Genomic DNA, 16828 nt, shown 5'->3' with positions numbered 1-16828 from the left:
AATCTGTTCTAAAAAGGAAAGTCTTAAAAAATTAAAAACCAAAAAATCATATAACTTTAGGAGTAGATATGACCTTAGAAGTTACTTAGTCTTCTGAAATTTAAATAATTTGCTCACTTCTTATTAACAATTTAAAAATTAAAGACTGGCCTGATATTGGCCAACAAAAATCCTAAAACAAGACCCCTGACTTTTGGCCCACGTGTGCTCATATCACGTATACCGATGATAAAGCAAATGAAATCGGAGTTAATGCAACATAAGCAAAAAATTCTCTAGTCTAAAGTATAATCTGTCCTTTACTTGTCATAAAATAAAAATTTAGGCTTTGTTAGAGAAGGTTTATGATGTCCATAAGTGCCCTCAAGCGTGTCAGTTATATGATGGCACGAAAGACAAATTGTTTTCAAAAGTATGTACAAAAATATTTTCTAATTTCAAAAAGAATCTAATGAACAAAATAAACTGATGAACAAAACAGAACCAGAGGCATGGATACATGGAACAGACTGACAAATGTCAGAGGAGAGGGGAGTGGAGGTGAGGGCTGGATAAAGGAAGGTAAAGGAATTAGCCAAACAACCTATGCATAGGCCATGGACACAGACAACAGTGTTGGAGGGCCAAGGTTGGGGGGCTGGGTGGAGGTCGGCAAAGTGGGAAGGAAATGGGGGACATTTGAAATAGTGTCAACAATATAAAATTTAAATAAAAAACCATGTCTTGTATATGTGTGTAAATATACTCACTAAACATATTTAGTTATTTTGTTTACTTAAAGCCAACACAATAGACTTCCGGAAGTGTTGATGTCACCGGTGACTGTCACAGAGCTTTGAATGCTGCCTTCCATGGAGGGGAAGGAGGAGGGGAAAGGGCTGAGTACACAGCAAGCATTCCCAAGTGCCCTCACTCTGCGTCCTAGGACCAGGCTCTTGCACCGTTTACCTTATTTCACAGGCCCATTCTTAGCCTCAGTGGCCCTGTTCTCTTTGTCTCCAGGATGGGTTTCTGGGGAGAAGATTTATGAGTAGCTAGTACAATAATGTTTTAAAGATCCTCATGTGGTAGATTAAAAGGAAGCGCATGATCAAGTAGAGAGTAGAGAGTAGTGAGTGTGAGTGCAATACGAATATGCATGCCTACTATGTACCAGACACTGAGCTCTACCGATACACGGTATTTCATTCTGATGGCTCTGCATTAAATAGATGCTCATATTCCTATGCTAAGATAAGGAACGAGGCTCTGAGAGCTAAAGTCTCCTTGGTGGTGCCCTTGGCCAGTGTAGAGTTCATTGGTTTCCAATGCCACGCTGAGACTGGTGTTGCCCAACAGCACGTTCATTGGTCTGCACCAGAGAGAGAACAAACAGGGACCACGGAGTGAGGTTTTAAAAAAGCTAAATTCTTTTGAAAAACTCTTTTATTCTGAGAATATACCCTTTATTTTTTACTTATAAAGTGATTGTGTAGGTTGATGGAAATTTTCTTGTTAGAGTCCTTTACTTACAAAGTGAGCAGTTAGTAACCCCAGCTCAGTCTCCTGGATAAAGACTTCCTGAGCCATGAAATCCTAAGGCATGGAAATGTGCAGTGTAGCTGGGTTTAAATGCAGGCTTTATAATACTGTAGTTTCCACCACTCCATGCTGCTTTCTGCTCCCTCACATGGATTCAGCTATGCTGAAGCCACAGAGTCATACATATTCTAGACTCTGAAACAGCACTGCCCACAGAAATTTCTGCAATGATGGAAACACTCTCTGTGTTACCCAATATATTATCCACTAGCCACATGCGGCCACTTAGCACTTGAATGTGGCTGGTGCAACGGAAGAACTGTTTTTTTCTTTTATTTAATGTTAATTCATTTAAATTAAGAAGCCACTTGTGACTAATGGCTATCGTGTTGAGCTGTGCAGCTCTTGAGCAATCTTTACAAAACTTCAGTTAGATCTCCTCCAAGAAAAGACAGTAATAAAAATAATAATAAAAAATAACCCCCAAAGCGTGCAGTCAATACATGAAATCAACTCCATGATTTAATGTAAGTGTTCTTTTTATCAACTGCCTTCTTTTTAGCTTCTGTAAAAATATATTCACAATTGAAAATAGCCACAATTAGATGAAAATTTTATTTTAATGTACTTAAAAAAATCACCCAAGGGACCTTTAGGTAACATATAAATCAGAATGCTTATGTTCTGATTTTTCTGAAAACAAAACAACCCCTACCCCCCCAAAAAAAACCCCACCAAAAACAATTAAAAAACAACAACAAAACAGCCAAAGAAACAAAGCTGGCCATGGTGGAAATAACACATTTAATGTGAACTTCTCTAAGTCTCAAAGCAGGCATAGATATGAGACATGGAAACACGCGATCTGCAGGCAGCCGTGTTCTCTCTGGAAGTGACACAATGGTCTGGGGATCATTCATAACATTTGCTAGGAGACAAAGCCCTTCACTGAACTGCGTCAGTGATTTCCGGCCACAGTGCAGCCTCCCGCATTTGCTGAGGTGCAAGCTGTTCTTTCTCGTTCTGCTTCTAACTTGTCTGCGTTCGATGAGAGGAAAGTAGGAACTAATGCCTTACATATGTTTAGACATACCTGCAGTAGTCAGGGACAGCAAATTTGTTTTTCAATCTAGTTAAGAAGAACTCTGAAGCCTCAAGACCCTTAAGGAAAGCGGACACAACGCCTGAGAGAAACGGCCATCAGCAGATGGGATCATGGGGATGTTTCTTCAGCACACACGACCAGGACCCCAAAGCCCCGTGTTCGCTATTCCTGACTTGGTTTTTCTTGAAGGCTCTCTTTTGCCGTATCTGTGAAGCACATCTTTATGTCTCATATTGCAGGGATGTAGTGAGGAGGATTTAATACTCCCCAGCATATCTTGTGTCAAGAAACACATCACATAATTGTTCCAGCAGTATGATTGATTTTCCTTATATGGCTTCAGAAACAATACAGAACATTAAGAACAATGCACTAAGGATCTAACACTGACAAGCAAATATTTAAAGTGATGGATGTGTAAGTGAAAATAGAGATTTATATAGAAATCTCTATATTGACTGAGTAAGCCTCTCTCTCTCTCTCTCTCTCTCTCTCTCTCTCTATATATATATATATATATATATATATATATTTAAAAATACAGAAATGCATGATCCAAACAAAACTTTTATCTTGTTTTCATGTCTATAGTGTCTCAAACAATACACTGGCATAAATTAGGTGCTATCAATAATGGCTAAATGTGTAAGAAAATGATACCCATTAAAAATGCAGCCAATGAATACACCCCTCAGTTGGGAAAACATTTAGCAAATGATATGACAATCTTCTGAGCAGAAGCTGCCAAAAACTTCTCTGCTTATATAAGATTTTTAGATGCTGAGTTTAGCCTTGTCATGTATGTGTGTGTGTGTGTGTGTGTGTGTGTGTGTGTATAAATAATCTCCAAGAGTTGGCCACGTATTTTCTTTATTACTTCTCTGAGCTATTATCTTATTTTATTCTTAAAATATAAATGAAAACCAAATGTTCACAGTGCGGACTAACTAATTTGGTCAATGTATTTGGCCAACAGGTACTTCTGTTTCTCAGCAGTTTTCCTGCAATAGTGCGTAGCACTTTGCTTAAGTGGCCTCATCAAAATAATGTTCTCCTAGAAACTATCAAAGTGTTTGTTGTATGTTTTGAAAAAGGTTAAGCTCTCAGGACCTTAGATCTCTCATCTGTAAAATGACATAACGAGTGTCCCTATCCATGGGACTGTGAAAAGTGCCAAATGAGAGAGCAGATGTGAAGATACTTGGAGAAGTGAAGGGTGGCATATGCATGTAATGGGCCTATGATTGCTATTATAACCATCATGCATCTTACTTTCTCCTTGTGCCTCAGCTATGTAATGAGTGCCTATTTATAAACAATAAGGTGATGACATCCTGTCTATTAGGAAGTGATATTTTCCTTCTCACTTTCTCAATAAATTAAATGGTTATATTTCAATTTAAAGAGCATTTAAAGGTTTTCCAAAATATTTCATTCAAATAGATAATCACAAACTTTCACTGGTACTGTTTGAATTTGAACTTTCTAAGGGGTTCTCTTAATAGGGAAGCGTAACTAGAGCAACACATATAAAATCATCAAGAGAATTTCCTTTCATTCTCCTTCTCCACTGGCAGTGCCCCAACACACACACACACACACACACACACACACACACACACACACCCCTCAAACACCCCATTCTGTAAGCCCTTTGCATCTGGACCAGCCTCTTCATCCCAGCACCTCTCCCTGCACCTGGGCCTCCTTCATATTTAACCTTTTTTTCTGTGAATTTCAACATGATCCACTTCCCTGCAGTAACTTTGATATGTAATCATTCAACAATAGATCAATCAGAATGCAATAAAAGTAAGAATTTGACCATGCCAAATCCAGCTACAAACTATTGTGGCTTTTAGGTCCCATACACTGTATTCAAATAGTCTTTCTCTTCTGTCACAGTTCCCTACTCACACCAACCAGACTGTCATTCCTTAACTGAGCCATGATTTCTGGTGCCTCATGGTATGCAAATGTTGCTCCTTTAGCCTGGCTTTCCCTGGATGGCAAACGTTCCTACTACTCTCTGCTTCCATAGTTTAGTAAATGCCTCAGAGATGGTATTATAAACGTCATAAGTGTGTTAATTATGTGTAAGTGAATGACTAAATGTCTTAAATGTCTTAAATTTCAAACCCAAGAAAGTGGGATAAAAATAACATAGAAATAGAGCCATTGGAAAAAGGAAGTTGTTTTGGGATGAAGAAGAGTGGACACCTTAATATAAGAAATTAATGATAAATAATGGGCAAAAATAGGTTTACAGTTGTGAGTACACAAAACAATTTATTCCTGTATTATCATTAATTATTGTATTATTTTCCATAAGAACAACTGTAGACCTGTATGCACTAATTAATGAGTACAAAAAAGTGTCAATTTCCAGGATGCAATTAAGTGCTACAGATCTGAAACTCATTTACGAATGATGAACATGTACTAATTAATGATTGTGAGACACAGTGGGATAAGAAAGTGCAGATTTATAGAAAGCGTTTAAGTGCTACAGAGGGTGAGGGGCTATACTTTGGGGAAATGCAGTATGCGAAGGGGTGATAAGAGGAGCTGGTAAAGGAGAGGCCTGTGAGTAGGAGGGAACAGAGAACACAACAGTGAAAAAGCTGGGAGATGAAAACCACTTTGCACTTCGTCTAATAACTGGCAACATGCCTTCCACTTTATGGAAGTGGAATGTATTTATTTCAAGTCTTGAATGAATGGATTTTCAGGGGTCAATATGAATGGGAGATAGATTTCAGAATATTAAGGCAACACAACATGGTAAAGAAATGTAGAGGACAGATGTAGATCTTTGGGGAGATATAACTTATTGAAGAATTTTAAATGCAAAAAAGGGAAAAATGCATATCTTCTGAAAGATAGCATAGCCTTGTACATTATTAAAGTGGACAGTGAGATGCTTTTCCCTGTAGTCCACAAGGACACAAATTAGGGCTCACATACTGTCTTTTCCACTAACCATTTGATCTGAGATCTGTTGTTTCAGATTATGCATCGTTTGAAATAAAGAACATTGTTTTATGATTTTATTATATTTCCTGCAATGCTTCACCCAGGGATAGCTACACAGAAAAGTTTAGTAATTCAGTATTTGAATAAAAATTGGTTGCAGTTTAGTTGCTCATTCCTAGGGAGACTAGAGCATTAATTGTATTATCACTTTACAAGTGTTAATAAAATGAAAACCCACAGCTATATGTCGTGAAAATGAGGAAAAGTACAATTTCACTTCTAAAGCCCTATTCAGACCAAGAGGTGATCTGTTAGGATGCCAAGAATAACCCTAGACCCTCAGAAGCCTCATATATGTTAAGATGAATTGCCACCTGTCCTGAGTTTCTGAGATGGTATCATGAGAAAATGGCAATGTTGTTAGATAAATATCTAGATGCAGATGAGGGAAGTGGGGATGACTACATACAGAGGGAAGAATTGCCACAAATGACAGTGCAAATATTGAGTGAGAGTAAGGTTCTATTTAGAAGTCTCCACAACTTAGAAAGCTGCAGAACATGACAATAAACACAGGATTGGATTGTGCTGAGAAAATGAGCTAATAATAGTGTATGATCTGCAAACCTGCTTATCAGTCTTAATTATTTTCTAAGCTGTACCATCATTGAAATGATATTTAAGTCTGTCTAATATTTTCTGTGCTTGCCTCTAGCAATTCATATTCCAGAAATTGTTTAATTTAAGCAACCCCCCCCCCCCACAAAGACCTCTCGAATGATCTGGCAAACCAGTGCTAACATCTGTATGGCACATTAATTGAGATATATTTAAAATGCTGTGTACTGTAATATCACAGGGGTTTTCAAACTGAGCTTAAAGTTTTTCAAAATTCTAGAAAATATGCATGTGACTGGGTAGCTAAAACTCAGGAGCAATGTGAATATAAGCTAACTAGAGGTCCAGTGCACAGATTCGTGCACCAGTGGGGCCCCTCGGCCTGGCCTGTGCACTCTCACAATCTGGGACCCCTCAGGGGATGTCAGACTGCCGGTTTCAAGCCAATCCCCGCAGGCCAGGCTGAGGGACCCCACCGGTGCACAAACCTGTGCACTGGGCCTCTAGTCTGCATATAAGATCTTTGGTTAATCTCTTCCAACCCCCTCCACTCCCCCAGTCCCTCTGAGATTCATCAGTCTGTTCCATGTTTCCATGCCTGCACATTGAGTGTCTGCCTCCTGGTGGTCAGTGTGCATCATAGCTACTGGTCGAACAGTTGAATGTTCACTTAGACTTTTATATATATAGATTTTTAAGTGTAAATGTTTCCATTAAAAATTTTACTCTCACTTTTCCCAGACAATGTATCTGTGGGAAAATAAATGTTTCTTTTCAAGAGTGACAGCGTCCTCAAGTTAAATCTACCATTTATCTTCAGATTGCATGATTTCCCTCATCATTCTTTCTAAATTCTAGAATGATACGGCAAACGAATATCATTGGTTTTATGACATCATCAACTCTAGAGATAAACTAAATTGATTTTCTATAAAAGCTCCCTCTTCTCTTTGCCCACTCTTGTACTTACATATCACTGGCGATGGAGGAGTTCCGGGACATAGACTTTGGAGAGAGGTCATAATCGCTGTCGGATCGATACAGGAACGACTCGCGACGTTGACTGTGGACAAAGTTTGCTTGGAGAATTAGCCCAGATCCTGGGCTGGTCATGGGATCCAAGGGACTCCGTCCCGCAGATGTGCCATTGTCCACATCGAAACTATAAAGGAAGGAGAAGAAATGGCATTGAAGTGAATACTTGCATGTTGACATTTTAGTAAAGGGAGATTTCAGTTTAGGAACTGACAGTAGGAAAATTTATAGTTGATTCCTGGTGTTAAAAAACAATAATACTACAATACACAAAAGTAAAGGAACACATTGACCTCATACTCTTGTCTTCCTAAGCTTTGGGATACTTGATACTTTTGTTAACCAACTCGATACAAGACATAGGTCTCTCTACCAAGGATGGGGAACATCTGGCCAGTGGGCTATATAAGGCCCGTGAAATCATTTGCTCTGGCCCTGCCAAGATATTAGTGGTGAGTTAATTAAATATTTGACCAAATATATCAGGCTAATTTTTAAGCTGATAATTTTGTAGGCCCTCGAATGTTACAAATATTCAAATGGCTCTTGGCAAAAAAAAAAAGATTCCTCAACTCAACTTTAGTTAAAAGGAATCATTCTGAAAAGAATAATTCTCCTAAGTACAAAATTCCTTTCAGGAAAAGAACAAATACATAGTCATTGACTAAATATTTGGGTTCAATTCAACAAGTACTTCTTATATACCCAATATCATTGCTTCCCTAAACCTGGGCTGGCTTTTCTCCCTTTCTGCCTATACTTATCCAATCATCAATTTCTATTGTAGCCACTTCCCTCTGTTCACTGCCAATACATTGAGTCCAAGGTTCCATCAACTCTCACCTACATTATTATAACAGCCTTTAAATTAGTCTCTTGCATCCATTTTCTACCCTGGACCAAGAGTGATTCTTCTTAAATGATAAATCTATGTCATTTATCAATTTAAAACCTTTCAGTAGCTCATTATTGTCCTCAGGATAAAGCCCAAATTTCTTGGCTAGAGAGAAAGAGTCCTATTAATCCATCTTCAATTATAGTTGACCATTTCCCCAGCCTCAACATTGAAACTCCGCTCATATTGAACCACCATGTCAGGAAATCACTGCCAAAGCTTCAGTGACCTAATTGTATCCATCCTTGAGGATTTAGTCTTTGCTTGAAAGGCATGAGATGCCCTTCTCTGTGCTCCCAAGGCACTTTCCTACTCCTTATCTGTAGCATTAACCAGGAATAGAAGGTCTTACTACTTGGTTTCCATTCCTACACTGTGAGCTCTCTGAAAATGGAGGCTCTGAGTGCTCTTAGCACTTCAGAAACCATTACTAACAGGGTTTGAATGAATGCCTGAATGAATGAAAGGCACTGTGCTTGGCATACAGATTTAGAGTTGAGGAGAAAAAAGAACCCCCCCCCCCAGTTTTCTACCATCTAGATAAACTTTTCACAAAGAGCTTTCTAGTGTAAACGTCAGCCCCACACCCCCAATAAAGACACCTCGCATGTGTTCTTTCAAGAGGAGGGTGATAGCTCAGGTATGTGGTTAAAGATTGTTGAGTGGATAAATAAATAAATGAATTCATGTTTAGTTGTTACTAATGTTTTTCTCAGTAGAACCTTTATCCAGACTATTAACCAGCTAATTTCAAAACATTATTTTATTTTATCCATTGGAATTATTAATAAAGAGTGTTATAACACAAATATTAGAAGCCAAAGTGGAAGAAAAAGCTAGGGGTTGAATGTTACATGGATCACCTATGAATCTATGATTAAATAAGAATATTGACTCTAAATCAATCCACCTATTTAAAAAAAATAGGAAAAACTCATAATGTAGCTTTACCAGTCACAGACATGTCTTCCAATTTAACATTTTCTTAGAATTGTGTCACTTTATAAATGCATTGCTTTGGTCCTTGCAGGACAATGAGAGATTAATAGACTCATTTTATAGAAAAGAATACTAGCTCTTAGGAAAGTTAGTTAACTGACCAAAGTTACTGAACTAACTGGATTCAATCATCTATTGTTTCAGAAGTTCTTCCAGTTCTAATGTATATTATGTAAACCACAAATGTGTGCTAGTAACTGTGACACCCAAACTGGGAACATTTGTTTCACCTAGAAAGGTGCCACTTCATGTATGTGGGAATTTTGGCAATCCTGAGGAAGGCCACAGGGGAAAGGGACCTCTAATCATTAAAGAGACGGATTGGGGGTCTCTGAAAAGCTCTTCATGGATATGCTTAATTAAATAAGCATTTACTAAGCACCTAATATGAGCACACCAAGATACAAAAACTGAAGAAGATAAGATTGATCCAGGCTGGGATATCTGAAAAGTCTTATAAAAGAAAAGTATTTTATTTAAAGAGGGCTTTTGAAGGCATTGAGTACACATCTGAAAGACATGCAAGACCTCTGGATAGGAGGAGGGTAGGAGGAGATTTCTGTTTTAAGTCATGGAAGCTCTTCAGTGTGAGGATTACTTAATCACATGACCACAAAAAAAGGAGTTATTTTTATTTCTCTTGAAAATGAAGATATTCTTAGTGTTTTATTTATTGTAAATTTTATTACATGTATTGAGGTGACATCTATATATATAAAAGCCTAAGCGACCATTACGACTGGACAACCGGATGACTGGCTGGTAGCTATGATGCGCCCTGACCACCAGGGGGCAGATGCTCAACACAGGAGCTGCCCCCTGGTGGTTAGTGCGCTCCCACAGCCAACCTCCTGCAGCCAGCCAGCCAACCTCCCGTGATCCCTAGCCCTGGCCGGCCCCAGTCGGCCCTGATTGCAGGCCGAGGGACCCCATCTGTGCACGAATTTGTGCACCGGGCCTCTAGTTGGTTAATAAAATTATATAGGCTTCAAGTGAACTATTATATAATACCTTATCTATATATTGCATTGTCTATAGCCATACCATCCTGAACACGCACAATCTTGTCTGTTCTTCCATTTAAAAAAAAATAAAAAGTGAGTACCCTCTCCTGGCTATGCATTATCAAAAATCTAGGAAATAAAGGAGTGCAATTTTTAGTTTAATTTTCTTTGTTCAATTGAGTAAATATCAATGTAACCCCCAAATCAGCAATTTGTGTTTTTTATTATTATATTTTTCTAATGACATTAAACAAGTCTTAACTAACAGAGACTCTCCACTATAAGGTTTAGAAAAATACTGATAAATATCTTAAAACAATTGAGATTACCTATTAAGAGAAAAAATATTAATAGATCACAAAATGCTTAATATGGGATATTTTAGGGGCTTTGCTACTTTTCTTTGCAGGCTGTAATATAACATGTTGTCCACTAGATGGAGATCATTTTCTTAAATAAGGAAAATCTATTGTAAATTAACTTTAAGGCCTAAACTTGTTCTTACAGACTCATGACAGACAGAGGGACCTAGAGTTACACTCTGTGAAATAAGTCAGACAGAGGAAGAAAAGTAACATATGATTTCACTTATATGTGGAAACTAAAGAACAAAATAAACGAACAAACAAAATAAACGAACAAACAAAATAGAAACAGACTCATAGACACAGAGAACAGTCTGATGTTGCTGGGTAAAAATGGTGAAGAGATTAAGAAGTAAAAATTGGTAGTTACAAAAGAGTTACAGGAATGAAAGTTATAGTTACAGGAATGAAAGTTATAGTGTAGAGAATATAATCAATAATATTGTAATAACTATGTATGGTGCCAGGTGGTATATGCTATACATCTGAAACCAATACAAAATAATATTGAATATAACAACTATGCTATACATCTGAAACCAATACAAAATAATATTGAATGTAAACTATAATTGAAAAATAAAATATAAAAAAAGACTCATGAAAACATCTTAAATGTTATGCAAAAAATAAAATCTCACAATTTATAGGAAGTAATGACCAAATATTGATAAAATTATGTCAATCTAAAAATACTACTGTTAGCTTTACCAACAGATTGAGAATACAGATCTAAAGATGGTCACTGATGTTTTATTAGACTTTTATTTAAAGAATAACAAGAACAAAACCTTGAGAAGCCTTAATTGAATTTCCATAAATAAAAATAGAAAACCTATTGTGTTGGGGTAAGGTAACAACAGTATCACTAATGGTCTGGGGAATGACTCTAAATTTTGGTAACAAGTTTATTCAGAATACAGTTTTTGGAGGGAGGTGCATCCAGGCTCTGAGGTTATTTGCAAGGTTGATTTCCATTACATTAAGTGTTCCAATAATAAAAATTCATTACCAAGAAAGAGTAATTCAGTAATATTACAGAATCCCTAGACAGAAGCATTAGCAAATGCCAGTATTGGTGGATGATTTTACAGAAAAACAGACTTTGCATTATGAAAGATTCAGTGAGCAAACTTTTATAGTTTCTCCTACAACCTTAGATTAGAATTTGAATAAATACAGAGATTTGAACATAGTACTTCTCTATAAGGCAATATAACATAAAGCCATAGAGAAGAAAAAGAACAAAACATGTCACATCTGTATTAAATATTATCTATAATAATAAAATGGTAATATGCTAATTAGACCAGACGTCCTTCTGGACATCCTTCCAGATGACCTTCCAGACCAGTGGTTCTCAACCTTCTGGCCCTTTAAATACAGTTCCTCATGTTGTGACCCAACCATAAAATTATTTTCGTTGCTACTTCATAACTGTAATGTTGCTACTGTTATGAATTGTAATGTAAATATCTGATATGCAGGATGGTCTTAGGTGACCCTGTGAAAGGGTCGTTCGACCTCCAAAGGGGTTTCGACCCACAGGTTGAGAACCACTGTTCCAGACGATGCCAGGGCTGTGAGGGAAGCCCAGGTCCTGGGTGCCTGCCAGCGGCCGGAGGGAAGCCGGTGCCAGCAGCTGGGGGAGGAAGGCCTACTCTTGCACGAATTTCATGCACCAGGCCTCTAGTATAAATAATAACTTATTAAATTGTGTTATATAGGCAATCAGAGAATTTGATTTAGACAATGAATATAAAGGAAGTTTAAGAAGCTGAAGGATATGTTTCCTTGAAGGGCAGATAAAAAATGTCCAGACAGGGTAGAGTTAGGGTGGGAACCATAGACGGAATGTTTGTGTCTCTCAAAATTTATATGCTGAAATTTAATTCCCAATGTGGTCTTATTTGGAGATGGAGCCTTTGGGAAGTGATGAGGTCAGGAGGGTGGAGCCCTCATGAATGGAATTAGTGCCTTATAAAAGAGGCCCAGAGAACTCCCTTGGCCCTTCCAACATGTAAGAAGTGGGCCCTTACCAGACACTGAATCTTCTGGTGCCTTGATCTTGGGCGTCCCTGCCTCCAGAACTGTGAGAAATAAATTTCTGCTGTTTATGAACCACCCCATCAATGGCAATTTGTTACAGCAGCCTGAAAAAACTGAGAGGATGGGGGCAGAGGGTGTGTAGTACAAGTGAAGCAGCAGAAGCAAACCCAAGAAGGAATAAGTAAGGCATGTGTATAAAACAGGACATTTAGTCTGGCTCAATTTGAGGGTTCATATTATTAAAGAATAGCAGGGACCTACAAAAATGGTAATTTCATATGGTTCAACCTAATAGGTAGGGCTAAGTATGTTTATGGAAAGTTTGGTGAGGAGTGTCAGAGAAAGAAACTTACTATACAGAAATACGTGGAGAGGCACATACCAACTTTTGACATTGACCTCAGGGGCGTGAGATGGGGAAGACTATTTGCTATACTTACAAATTTTTTATTGACTAAAATAAGCACAGTGATTTTGAAATGAAAAAGAAATCAACAAGTATTAAAATAAATGAATAAACCAAATCACTATCCCCTCCCCACCGAAAGGCTTATTAATCAACTCCTTCAAATATTAGAACTAAGGAGCTCCCCTTGGGAATGGTTAGGTCTGGGGCAAATCAAGGCAATCCTTCTTCATTCAATGAGTAGTAATATCTGAGTATAATAATGATGGTGATAATAATAACTAGAATGATGAGAATGGTAATAAAACCCTTGGAGCACTTTCGATGTGCCAGGCATTGTGCTCTATGCTTCATATGCATTATCATTGAATCTTCACAATAACCCTTTGAAGTAGGCACTAGGCTTTCCATTTGACCCACAAGGAAGTTGAGGCATAGAGAAGTGGCTCTATGTTAAATGATGTGTTCAAGGTTATATAGCTTGTAAGTGGGTTTCCAACTCAACCTGTGTGACTGTAGAGCCTGGGAGAATGGCCCTGTGTTTATGTCTATTGCACAGCCTCCTGTTAACCATTAACATCTCTTAGCTTCCTTACCTGGATACAGCTTCAAAATGCTAACTCTTTGAAAGTAACATTCTGATCAACTTTTAAGACCAAGGCTAATTCTGGGATGAGGTTTTAATGCAACCCCTGTTGGGAGGTGGGGAAGGACCAAAAATGTTCCTGTTAGGATGGGGGTTAGACAATGTAGGTTAAATGTCACCCCTTGGTTCTGCCACTTTCTAGTTGCGTGCTATGGGGCACGTTTACTGTACCTTTCTAAGCCTCCATTTCCTGATATCTATATCTAGGGCCACTATATGGATTAGAAGAGAAAAAAATGTTAGCATGCTGCCTGGCAGCTAGTATATTCCCAATATTTAGCAGCTATTGTTATTTTTATTGTTATTGCTCTCTATCTCTGAGGGGGACTTGCCATCTAGGTCATCCTCTCTACCTGAGTACATCGCTTTGCGAACAACCCAAAGGGAGAGATGAGAGAGAAAAGGAACTGATCACTGGTCAGTCAAGTCACCCGAATCACCCTGACCATCAATGAGGTGACAGATGCTGGAGTCAGATTGTTCAAAAAACTTTAGCTGCCTTTACATCTCCACCCCGCTCCACAGTTCCAGTGAGATAACATTGGGCAGAGGGTGGAGACTATTGATTTTTCTCTAGATATTCCTCACTGAGGAGAAAGAACAATTTCCTGCTGGGAACCGTGGAAGACATGGAGGTACCAGCAGCCTGGGTGGGACCCCACTGAATATAATGAGCAGAAACAGCCTCTCAGACCTTAGGTCTCCAGCAGCTGGGTGTACCCTGGGGATTGCAGGTCGCAGTTACACTGCTATTTATTTTCCTGTGCCCGAATCTCCCTGTATAATGAAACCCCTGCAGTTGGTTATGTAACAGCATCCATGTTGATGCTTGCCTCTCAGGGGGAGGGAGGTGGTTCATCCTTGAGCTTAAGTGTAACCGAAGTTGGATAATTACTAAAACATATGATTTCTCTTTATAATAGTTTATTTATTGTTATCAATGCCACAGAACTATGAAACCTGTTCCTAACTAATGCCAGTGATATTTCTCATTCAAGATTCCCCTGAGGATCAAATAGCTTCTCTGGAATTAACAAAAACTGCTTCTCAAAATTCTTTACTTTAATATTTACTTTGATCAGATTAACCACAGAGCTGAGACTCTAGGAAATAGTATTTTACAGTGATAGGCACAAATGGCAATCTTCCTTAATCAATAAAAATCTGCCTCTCGAATTTAAATGGGATGCCCTGAGAGGACATATTTAGCCACGGCAGTGAATCATACAGGTAAGCGAAGTATGCATGTTAGCTTGCAGAATATATATATATATATATATATATATATATATATATATATATATATTTGCACAGAGGACTAACATTTAAGCACAGGAACATTTTACCCTTTATTTTCACAGATGGATTTTTATAAACAAAAGCCTGGAACAAAGGTGCAAGGTGCACGCTTATTTATCAGTAGAAATATTAGATGATTTCTGGAAACATTTGTTTCTGACTCATCAATGACGCTCCCAAGTAACATAGGGCAATAAAGAGATTCAAGATGAAAATCATAGCACGAGTTTGATATTTGGACTAGAAACCAGAAGGGACAAGCTGGACTTGCTTAGTGGGTTTTTGCCAAATGAGATGGGATAAGGCCATTTTTTCTCAAAAAATGCTTATGAGATCTAAAACTTTGAAAGCCCAAACCTAGAATTGTTTTATTTGAGGTTTATAGGTTATTTTTAAATGATTTTCTTAAATGAAACTTTCCTTAACAGAAACTCTGCTTAAAAAAGGATCTCAAATGGGTCCTAATGTGTGCCTGCGGTGCAGCTGGGAGGTAGAGGCAAAGCCTGCAGCCAGCAGACTAAGGTCCATGTTTGCAGCAATTCTCTAGAAATGATCCACAGCTCGAGTCGTAAATATACATTTAACTTGGATATGTGCTCACAGTGGAAAGTGTCTGTTTTTGTAGTTGTTGATAGGCCCTCCATTTATCTGAAAATTTCATTCAGGCTTCTCTGTGATTAGAATAAAGCAAGCAAGCATGCATTCCTTTCCCCTGAATCCTGTTTTCATTTGTGGATCTTACAGGAAGAGTGCGCATGGGAAGAGCAGTGCGCATGTGAGTTCCTGCTTACCGCCTCCTAATGGTTTCCCATTTTATTCAAAGTAAATACAGTTGGAGCCAGAGCAGGCCATCCCCAAATATCCCACCAGAGCATATTGGTTACTTTGAAATAAAGTTGCTTGACTAGCAGCTGATGCAAGAAGGGCACCTTCACCCTCCCTTGTCTCCTCAAATAGAGGAAGTAAATCTTCCCCATGGAAGGTGCCCTCCTAACTTGAGGGGGACCAAAAGAGACGCCCTTATTGCCAAAGTTAAGCAATCCAAGGCAGAAAAGCTGACACAAACAAAAGCAGGTTATTTCTTTACTAAATTTACTATCGGAACCCTCACACTAAACAGTATACATCTTGTTCTGTTATGGGCACATTAAGATAAGCTCTCCTTGTGATTTCTTATATTGGGTGAAATATACATGCTTGCAAATTATCTTTCAGAGGTTTTAGGACATTGGGGAGAGATGCCAAAGAGGCTGTGAGGTCTACGTCAACGATGATTTTGAAGAGTAAAGCTATTTTTCACATTTCCTTGAAATGGTTTTGTATACAATCCTGACTAAAGACAAATGATCTTGGAAAAGCATAGAACTCACTAATCAGGACCATAAACATGGCAAGTTCTGCTTGCTGTCTGCCAAATTAGATTCTCCACTTGCTCCTGGGCATGTAAGAAGTCCTCTTTTCTATGCTTCCCTTGCAATTAGACTTGACCATGTAACTGGATGTGAGCGGAAATATGGCAGCTCACTTTCAGGATTGGCTCATAACTCCTTCCACATGCTCCTTCCAGTCCTCTCTCCTTTGGTCGGCTGATGCCACAAGATGAGATGACCAGGTCCCTTAATGAGAGTAAGTTCCCTGTCTTTCTAAATACTACCCTACACAATTACTTGGTGAAAAAATGGATGTATTTTTTTTAAAGACACAATTTTGGAGGTTTATTTATCAGTACAATACTAGTAATACTTAATGCACTACATTACACTAAACTAAATTGGCAGGACTGAAAGTATATTCAACTGTCAAACATTTCACATTCATTCTACCTCTGGACTGAAAAAAAAAGTGCCCCACAGAGGCCCAAATGAAACCCACTGTTTCTTTAATTTTACCATTTTCACACTTGGTTTAGC

At 38.3% G+C, this 16828-nt stretch overlaps 1 protein-coding gene across 1 annotated transcript in view; it reads right to left on the bottom strand.

Moving 5' to 3' along the window:
- Window positions 1–16828, bottom strand: part of PDE4D (phosphodiesterase 4D) — a 1252971-nt gene that overhangs the window by 184467 nt on the left and 1051676 nt on the right. The window contains 1 exon segment of the mRNA XM_014452711.2: window positions 7191–7382. Within this exon segment, the coding sequence (XP_014308197.1) occupies window positions 7191–7382 (192 nt within the window).

This window comes from Myotis lucifugus, unplaced genomic scaffold (genome assembly GCF_000147115.1).
Source record: "Myotis lucifugus unplaced genomic scaffold, Myoluc2.0 scaffold_0, whole genome shotgun sequence".
Classification (NCBI taxonomy): domain Eukaryota; kingdom Metazoa; phylum Chordata; class Mammalia; order Chiroptera; family Vespertilionidae; genus Myotis; species Myotis lucifugus.
Note: the sequence above shows the minus strand (reverse complement) of the source record. Positions and strands in the feature narration are given on the sequence as shown.